This window comes from Molothrus aeneus, chromosome 14 (genome assembly GCF_037042795.1).
Source record: "Molothrus aeneus isolate 106 chromosome 14, BPBGC_Maene_1.0, whole genome shotgun sequence".
Classification (NCBI taxonomy): Eukaryota; Metazoa; Chordata; class Aves; order Passeriformes; family Icteridae; genus Molothrus; species Molothrus aeneus.
The window spans coordinates 8,290,329-8,299,889 of record NC_089659.1 but is presented as its reverse complement, the minus strand read 5'-3'; the positions used below and the strand labels follow the sequence as shown (position 1 = coordinate 8,299,889).

Below are 9,561 nucleotides of genomic sequence, written 5' to 3'. Positions count from 1 at the left end.
CAGTTTGTCTGTGATTCTGAAATTATTCAGTGCTTTGTTATGAATGTTAATTTATTTTAATCAATGGCTGTAAACAGAAGAAAATATGGCCTAACCTAGATGGCTGAATGCATTTCTATAATCTTGATACATCCTTCAGTAAAGATATTTTTAGGTGTTTTGAGTAAATTTGACTGAAGCTCTAAAGCAGTAATTTCTAAGAATTACTTCACACAAATAGAGGAATACATAACACTATTCGCTGTTTAATGGTGATTACAATTTCGATTCCTTTCCCGGTTCCAGCTCTCCGGGCCATTTCCAGCCCTGCAGTGAAAGCTCGGGAATGTCCATGGTGGAGGGAACGCTCGCTCGGCGGAACGCTCGGCAGGGCCCCGCGGCGGAACGCTTTGGGCGAGGGACGCGCGGCCGGAAGCGGCGGAGCAGAGCACTTCCGGCGCCCTCCCGCCTCGCCGCCCCATGGCCGCGTCCGTGGTGAGTCCGGGCCGGGCCGGGAACCGCCGGGAACCGCGGCCCGGGGCCGGGGAGCGCGGGATGTCCGCCTCGGGAGGATGCTGCGGGCGACAGGGCGGGCGTGGGAGCGCGGGGAGGCCGCCGGGAGCGTCCCGGCTCCGTGAGACACGGAACGGGCAGGGCAGGGCGGCAGCGCCTCAGCACGGGCTGCGGGCAGGGGCCGCTCCGGCCTCCCGAGGGTCCGGGACAGCGCGGGGCCCCTGCGGGGCGGCCTCAGCGTGTTCCTACAGGGGCCTCAGGGCAGAGAGGAGCTCGGTGAGGCCCTCGGCAGCGGCCGGGTGCGTTGGAAACTGCTTGGAGTTGGCGCCAGAGTCTTGGAGAAGTTGATTTTGGGGCTGGTTGGTTGGTTGGTTGGTTTTTTCAATTATGGCTTTCCTGTTAAAAGCTTGGAAGGAGGGTTTCTGGGTGAGGTATTTGGACGTTGGAACCCGAAGGAAGTGTGACCGTCTCCATGCTCGGAGATGTCCAAACGTGGCAGTAGACAGGACAGAGGACTCGGCTGTCAGATATAGCCCGGAAAGTGATCAACCTTTGGGGTCAGCTCTGCTTTGAAAAGGGACTAGGACCAGATGACCTCCAGAAGTTTATTCCAGCCTGAACTGTTCACAGAGTTTAAAACTTTGTTGGTTATGGCTGTAAAACTTGCAAAACCGACAGCTGATTTCCTGTTAGACTTCTCTTGCAGGTACCCCAAGAGCTGGTTCTAGACTCTGGCACCCCTGCCCTGCCCTCTCACAGCCACTGCGTGTGTGGGGAGCTGCAGGGGAGGGTTTGGGGCAGGCTGGGCAGGGGGAGCTGCTGGGGGCTCCCAGGCCCTGCTGTCACTGCCCAGAGCTGCAGTCACTGCTCCCGGGGACAGCTCTGACACTCCCGAGGCTCTCTGGGCACTCCTGGGACTGGCAGTGGCCTGTGAGTTTGGGAGCTGCTGGGCACGGTAGGGAGGTGAAGAGCAGTTTGTGTTCATGCAGGGGGTGAGAAAAGATAGTGCACAGAAACATGCTTGGCTTTGTTGGATAAACGGGGATTATTTGATAGGCCTTGGCTTCTTTTCAGATTGGAGTTTTCTTGTGTTAATACTGGAGGGATTCCTGGTGGTTCTGGAGAATATTCAGTAAAAGCAGCCAAGGAAATACAAGCAGTGAAATTGCTCAGCACTGATCGAGTTGCAGATACTGAGAGTATAATACTGAAATAGGACAGTGATAAATAATAGCATTTTAAACAATTTATAAGAGAATCAAATGCAGATTTATGAATGTATGGACAGGAAATTCAGGATCTGCTTTCCAGGATGTCCCAGTTCAGGGTCTGTAAAAGATTGAGAGGCAAACAGATGCACAAACTGAGCCAATAACCCAGTGAGATCACAGTACAGTGGTGGGACTACAAAGGCTGTTACCTGGGGATGAATGCAAGTGAGAGCTGTGAGGAAAATGATGAGGGGTGAGGAGAAGTGTTTGGGTTTGACCTGTGGATACAGCACTGATCCCTTCTACAAGGAATACAGTCAGATGTTGGTGTTCTCTCTCTTACTATACTTTATATTTCTATAGATAAAGGTATGTTAAAAATGAGACTGGGATGGCAGTGTGATGGGGTTCTTGCTAATTCTCAAGTACCTGAATAAATCTTGTTTTTTAACTTTATTTCAGAACAGCCATCACAGCAACAATTGTTTTCCTTGAATAATTGTGTGGCCACACTACCTGCAGCCAGCTGTAGCCCATTTTCCAATGTAAATATTTGCAATTTAAATACAGTAACTATATCAGCATTCAAAACTAATGCTGAAACTGTCACCTGCCTAACAGCTGGTACTTCTGCAAGTAGAAAAGGAGCTTAGAATAAATTCAACGTTATTTGAAGTCAAAGTCAAACTTGCAGGAGAAATTGAATCAATCATTGGATTGCATAACTAAAGAAATTTGATCTGATTTCTTCCCTCCAGGATTTCAAAACCTATGTGGATCAAGCTTGTAGAGCTGCAGATGAGTTTGTCAACATTTACTATGAGACAATGGACAAGAGGAGAAGGGTATGTAGCTGTTTTGACAATAATTAAAACTGTCCTGGCACTTTTTGTTTGCATTTCTGTCATTGCACAGAAAGCACCTGAGCATGGTGACCATGTGCTGCACTGGCTGTGGCAGAGCAGAGCAGGGCAGCTGCTCCTCAGGCTCCCTGCAGAGCATTTTGTTCTCCTGTACAGCCTTGCTGTAAAAGGGGCTCTTCAGCAGTGCCTTGGACTTCTCATGGCCCTCGTTCAGTTGGTGTGCAGCTGTGTCCTGCAGGTGCAGGATTTGGTCAGTACAGGGCAGCAGAACTTGCTTTATTTTCCCTTGAGGACAGGACTTAGCTTTTTTCTTTCCCCAAATATCTTTCATTAGCAGTTACCACTTTTGGTTCTGGGGTTTTTCTGAGTGCCTAAAGCTGAAGCAGTACAGCTGTACTTGGCTCTGCAGGTCTTCCTGGAGCACACTGATGTGGTACCATGTGACAAATGTATTCACCACGAGAGCCTTGGAGACCAGTCTTTGGAATTTTAAATGTACTGTAGTTGCAATTCAATGTGTGAAAGTACCAGCAGTCCCATGTTACTGCACACATGAGTGGGTTGGACAGGGGTATGTCAACACCTTGAAGGAGAGTTGGGCAGTTACTCAGCTCTGACAGCTTATGAAACATTTGGGAAGTTCTGGTATGCTGCTGTGCTTTTCAAGTTTCACCTGTTCCTGCTCTTGTTCACTTTTTTTTTTTTAACCTGAAATTATAATTTCCTGACCTAAACTGTGTTGTGTGGACACTTTCCCTCTCAGAAGAAAAAAAAAAAGAAAATCAGTGATAAACTTAACTGTGGAAAGGTAGCACTGTCCTTTTGTTAGCAACCACTTCAGTTCTGTCATTACCTTTGTTAAAGGGATTTATCAATATTTGAGATATGAGTCACTGTGCTACTCATAAAGGAAAATGTGTTAGTTTTAATTCTTGGTTAGGAGCAGTGGTTGTTAAAAGGAGCTACTGTTTCAGGAAGGCATTTTATTTGTCAGACTAACAGAAGAAATCGGTAATTCACAGTGTAAGTTTTGTATGTTGTCCATTATATGTTTACATATTTTCCCTAAATGTGTATTTTCATAATCACTCAGGCTTTAACCAGACTGTATTTGGACAAAGCAACATTAGTTTGGAATGGAAATGCAGTGTCTGGGCAAGAAGAACTAAATAAGTTTTTTGAAATGTTGCCATCAAGTGAATTCCAGGTTAATGTGTTGGACTGCCAGCCTGTTCACGGTAAGGTTGTATTATAATTTATTTAGTTATTTTTCATTCTTTTTAACTATTGAAAGTGAGCAATTATTATAGGGCTTAATAATTCCTTTGGAATAAGTTTAGAGAAAATACCAAGGGTTGAAATGTCAAGTTGTGCTTAAATAAAGCACAAATCAAGAGATGCAGCAATTATACACTTTTTTTCATGTCTGCGAAAATATTTTAAGGACTTTTTTTGTTTAGATCATATTCAGATGTGATCTATTTTTATGTATGGAAAAAGTCTGGCTTACCAGGTTATGTTGTGCTTGGGAGACCCCTATGGTAGCCTCTTGTACTGACCTGCAGTATCATGTGAACAAATGGTTATTAACCTGTATGTACTTTGGTTTCTTTACATCTAGAATAGGTTTTAAGTTCTTTAGATTTCTGATTAACAACTCCTAAAGAAAGGCTTACATAATTGAGAAGTTAATAAATGGCTTCTAATGGACATTTTGGGAATATAAGTAAGGGAAAAGCCTGTGGTCAAACACACTTGCTTTGCTCTGCTGTGAAAAAGATATAATTTCTAATAACCGGGTGGGAAAAGTATATGCAAGTTGCTAAATATCTCTATGTGTGTATATCTCAAGTAATGAGAGCTCACTCTAAGCACAAATGGAGGTGTTTGTCAGTGCTCTAAAATGAAGAGCAGGAGATGAAAGTGGCAAAGCCATTGCCGAGCCGTGTTGGTGAACGCACCGCTGTCTGTGTAGAAACGCTGCACCAGAGCTGCACTTCCCTGCCTGTACCCAGCCGTTAGCCTGGCGCAGTGTAACCACACTTGAACCAAGCTTCTGTGTGCATTTCCTGCCTCTTTACCTGCTAGTCTTTGTTTGAGTTGTTTTCTTCATCATTTCATACCTCCTTGTGAAGAGCAAGCTACTCAAGGCCAGACAACAGTCCTCGTGGTGACAAGTGGGACTGTCAAATTTGATGGGGATAAGCAGCGCTACTTCAATCAGAACTTCCTGCTGACAGCACAGGCCACCCCCACCAACACCGTGTGGAAGATCGCCGGGGACTGCTTCCGCTTCCAGGACTGGGCCAGTTAGCAGGGCTGGCATGGGCAGTGACCTCTCCCCTCTGGCACCACCACTCCACTGTGCAGGCAGCTGTTCCCACAGGGAATGCGCGCGCTCTTTGTGTTGCATCTGATGTTACGGACGGGCTGCAGATGTTTCGGGGTTGATTCCAGTGACCACAGCTGTAGTAATAAAATGTGAGAGGTTGCTCGTGTTAGTTGAATTTAGTCAAGTGCTGAAGGCAGTGAGCTGTATTCGAATCATTCCTAAAATGCCTTACATGCAGCTGTGCTGCCACTGCTGAGTGCTCAAACCGTTCTGTTTGAACACAGAATCCTATTCATATACAATTCTGACCAAACGTAATTTTTTTCAACTTGAAAAGATCTGTTTTTACAGTATCATCTTCTCTCTTTTGAAGAAGATGCTTGTGGCATGAAGATGTAATTTTGAAAGCTCCCTACTCCCAGTTGTGAGAGGCTGGGAAGGATTGCTATGGTTTCTACTGTTAGTGAAAGGAGCAAATAAAGCTCCTAAGTTTGTAATCTCTCAATCCATTGGAAAGGTAATGTTTACCTTCTCTGATGCCAAAGGACCATATATCTTTGGGTTTCCTTTCAGTCTGAGCTTCCCAGACTTTGGTTGTTAATTCCATGGATTCATATGTAGGGCATGCTGAATGATTCGGAGCTCCTGTGCCAATAACTCTTCACATGCACGTGAAGGACTTCAAACTGATTATTTTTCTTTTGAAGTCTTACCATGGCCTAGAAATAGGTCACATACCTGTTTTCTGTTGGCTTTAGTTCTGCATTCTGTTGCTTTGAGGTTTGGATTATTTTTCTCATAATAAGTCTGCAAGTTTTGAATCCTTACTGTCTTTTCAAGAAACATTGTAGTTAAAAAGTGGCACTGAAAGTGTGCATTACTGTGAAGCCTTCAATTTTTCTCATCAGTACTGTTACTCAGAACAGGTGCTTGCATTATTTTCAATCGAGAACAGCAGCTCTGCACCACTAACACTATCTTCCTCTCATGCAGATTTTTACTGTATTTTTTCATGTTCTTTTTTAAAATTGCCTTTAATTATTGATTCTCTGGGGGTTTTGTGTGTTTTGCTTAAAATTTGTAGTTTAAAGCTTCCAGCTGCTTTGAAACACTTTCCAAGACTGTAAGTTAAGAGTATCCACCTTTGGAACTTCAGGGCAAATCTGAGTATCAGCAGCTTTGTTTTAAACTGGCGTGTTTCTGTTTTAAGCTGAGTTAAAGAAAAAGCAAACCCAAAATGTAGCTGTATAGCTGTAGCTGTATCCCTGAGCATACCCTTGCTTGTAGCTGAAAGTACAGGAGGCAAGCTTGTAACTCTCATCAAAACCTGTTTCAATGACAGCAGCAGTCTGAAAGCAGTTACAACTGCAGCTCACTTGTTCAGTGACTTAAATGGAGAAAACTGTGAAAATGAGCAATATCTCACTTGGGCAAAACATAAAGCATCTGCAGTTTGCCATGTAATCCCACAAACAATGGGATGTTTAGCTGAAATGAGTGGCTTTATTTCCTTTTCAGGCCCTCTAGTCTGTACACCAGTAAGTTAGAAGTAGTAACCTGTCTCTGTTCAGAGGCTGTTTATGATCAGAACTATTGTGTACCTATTTTTCAGGCTGAAGAATTTGAATTCCTGCAGAATAGTGGAAGAACAGAATTTTTGAAAACTGTAAATATTGTAAATACATTGTTATTTCTGTATGTAGTGAAGAAAGGATCATTCTATTTAATTACTGTTTGTTCTTAAGAGAATATGTGATGTTCATATATTTGTATTTCCTCTAGAAGATTGAAAAGAAAACATAACCTGAGCATGCCTGTAACTGGTACAGCATTGTTGAGCTGTGACACTGGCGTGGTGTATTCTACTGGCTGTTTAACTTGCTGTTGATTGTGTAAGTGGTGTTACAGATCTGCTTTGCATACACAAAACAGGTTTTGCCTTTTAAAATGCAGCAATGGGTGCAGCTGTGGCATTGGCTTGTTGGACTTTGAAGGCGGTCACCAGAACACACACTTATCAGTACCTGATAAGCTTGTGCTGTGAATAAATACTTATTGGATATTTTTATCCAAGTTTGAATTTGTATAATAATTTTTAAGCTTTTTCTAGGCAGACTGGGAGATTCAAAATATATGAGGCAATGTTTCAGTCAATCAGAGGTTATTCTCAATTATTTTCATGCTATTTAAATGCAAGCTGCTTTTAAAATTGACTTTTGCAATTAATATTGAAAAAAAACTGACCAAACAAAAAACCCCACCACTACCTGGAACATGACTGAGGAAGATAACTAACTGGCCTAGCTGGACAAAGCCAGTTAAAACTCCTACTTAGTAAGATTGTAGATGGAGTAGGAGAGTAGGACTTGGTATGCATACCCAGGGCTTTTTTAGGGAGATTCACTGGAACACAATTGCTTCAGGCCAGGGAGAGGTGCCAGTTACTCCTGCCTATTTCCATCATCTTCAGTGAGGATCACTTGGGTGATTCAGTACTACTATAATTAGTTCTTGCTCTTTATAACTAAAAATGCTGGTTTGCAAAATATTTTTATTTATTATACCAAGTGAGATCGTAGCTATTACAGTTAAGTGGTGGTTTTACAATGGAGTAACTAATGGCACAAACAAAAAAATCTCTTTGTTGCTAGCTCTGTGCTGCTTGTTAATATTCTGTGCTGAAATTAGCAGAAAACACAAAAAATGCTTTCATTTAATTCTGTACAAACCCATCCAGCTGGTTTTGTATGACCATTGCTGACTCTACTGCAATACCCAAAATTTTCAGTGGGCATCTATAAAATGAATATGTTTGTGCTCCAAACACTGAACTGGAGTTAATGCTTCCATTTTTTTGTTCGAGACCAAATTATTCCTGTACAACCAGTCAGTAAAACAAAGCCAGCTGAAGAGCTAAGCACTTCCATTAAGAAATTGTAGCAACTGAAGACTTGAGAGATCTTTTTGTATGTTCCCTGTATTGTCTATAGCAGTCACTGCTTTTCTGTTGCTTTGTTTGTTTGGCATACTACAGTTCAATTGATTTCAAATGCCTATGTTGGAGAAAAGGGATTTGTACTGATGGTATGAATGGTTTGTTCTGATATGCCTGTGCTTCCTTAACCTGTCTGGAGAAAAGCACATTATAAAGAAATGCTGTTTTATCAGTAAAATAACTTTCCACACTTGAATATATTTTGTAAGTTTTTGAAATTGTTTGAGACCTCTTGTAAGATTAATTTTCAAAACTGAAAGAAACAACCAAACAAAAAAACAAACAAGAAAAAAAAAACACCAAAAAAACCCCAAACCTACAGGTTACTCTACCTTTTTTTTCTTTTATTATTATTATTATTACTAGAAATTTTCATAGCTTGTTCTTATGATATTAAAAGTACAAGAAATAATTTGTGGCTTCCTTATCTTTACTACTTGTGTTGTAGGTCTGAGTTCTGATTGTTGCTGAGTGGTGCTGGGGCACTGCAAAACAGGCTGGCAGCTCTGCCAGGGTAAAATGTGTCTGGAATATCCCTATGGCAAATGCCTTGCCAGAAGCACTCTCAGGCAGTAAATGTTGAGCTGCCCAAAGTAACTATGTCAAATTAACATATCCCTCTAAGATTTACTAAAGTTTAGACTGTTCTCCAACACATGCCTGGACGAAGTCAAACAAAATTTGAGCCAGATCCTTGGGTTGCAAATACTTTCACTGAGAACATGTTGTGCTTCTACTGTTTCTCTTAAGAAGAAATGAAACTCTGAAAGGAGAAATGCTTTTTGTGATAATTCCAGTGATTTATTCACTATTTTGCTGTTTAGAACATTAAATTACTGAGGCACACTTGCTCAGTGTACACGGCAGCTTTTAAATGCTGACGCTGCAAAGATGAGGATGCTCGTGCAAGGTCAACAGTTGCATGGAAATTGATGTTCTAGAAATGTATTCTGGAAACTACCAAATATATTGGAAAGTTCTTGCTGTATTTGAGGGTATAGATTTCAGTGAGGCTTTGCAGGCAGTTACTTTTGGTAATGATCTTGAGCAAGGCTGTGACAGCTGATGCAGTGTAAAGATTTATGAGTGCTGGGAAAAATAAATCAGCTCAGACCAGAAGATGTTTTTGTAGATATGTTGAAAGTGGATCCAAAAACTGCTTTTTCAAAATTGCCACTGGGCTGAAGAGAAGAACATTAAAGTCTTCCTAGAAAAGTGAGCTTTTCTTTTTTGTTCCTAACTGCAGAAAGGTAGGACATTGATTGCTGGGCTTACTCCTTCAGAAGACTGGGTTTAATAATATAAATAAATCTATTTGCTACACTTTGTGACTGAATGGACTACAGGCTCTAAGTGACCATTTTGCCCTGCATCAGTAACAGAAGTGCCTTAGAATATTCTGGTGATGACAAAATTGTGTTGGATTGCAGTGGCTGATTTTTGTCTTCTTGAAGCCTGTTTCAGGTCCCAAAACCCAGTGGGTTTGCATCCTTGTGGTTTTTCCAACCAAGGAAAATGCAGGTCTGCCAAAATAAAGGCAGGAAGGAGGTGGTTGTAGTCACAGAATCACAGAATGGTTTGGGTTGGAAGGGACCTTAAAGCTCATCTTCCAGCCCCTTGCCATGAGCAGGGACACCTTCCACTAGACAAGATTGCTCCAAGCTCCAT

The 9,561-nt window shown here is 42.2% G+C and overlaps 1 protein-coding gene across 1 annotated transcript; it reads left to right on the top strand.

Annotated features, from left to right (window-relative positions):
- Positions 1 to 433: 433 nt before the first annotated feature.
- On the top strand, positions 434 to 8,089 carry NXT2 (nuclear transport factor 2 like export factor 2). Its single transcript, XM_066559598.1, has 4 exons — positions 434 to 474; positions 2,462 to 2,548; positions 3,660 to 3,804; positions 4,702 to 8,089. The coding sequence occupies exons 1-4, from the start codon at positions 460 to 462 to the stop codon at positions 4,878 to 4,880; spliced, it is 426 nt and encodes a 141-aa protein (XP_066415695.1). The 5' UTR covers positions 434 to 459; the 3' UTR covers positions 4,881 to 8,089.
- The last annotated feature ends 1,472 nt before the right edge of the window (positions 8,090 to 9,561 follow it).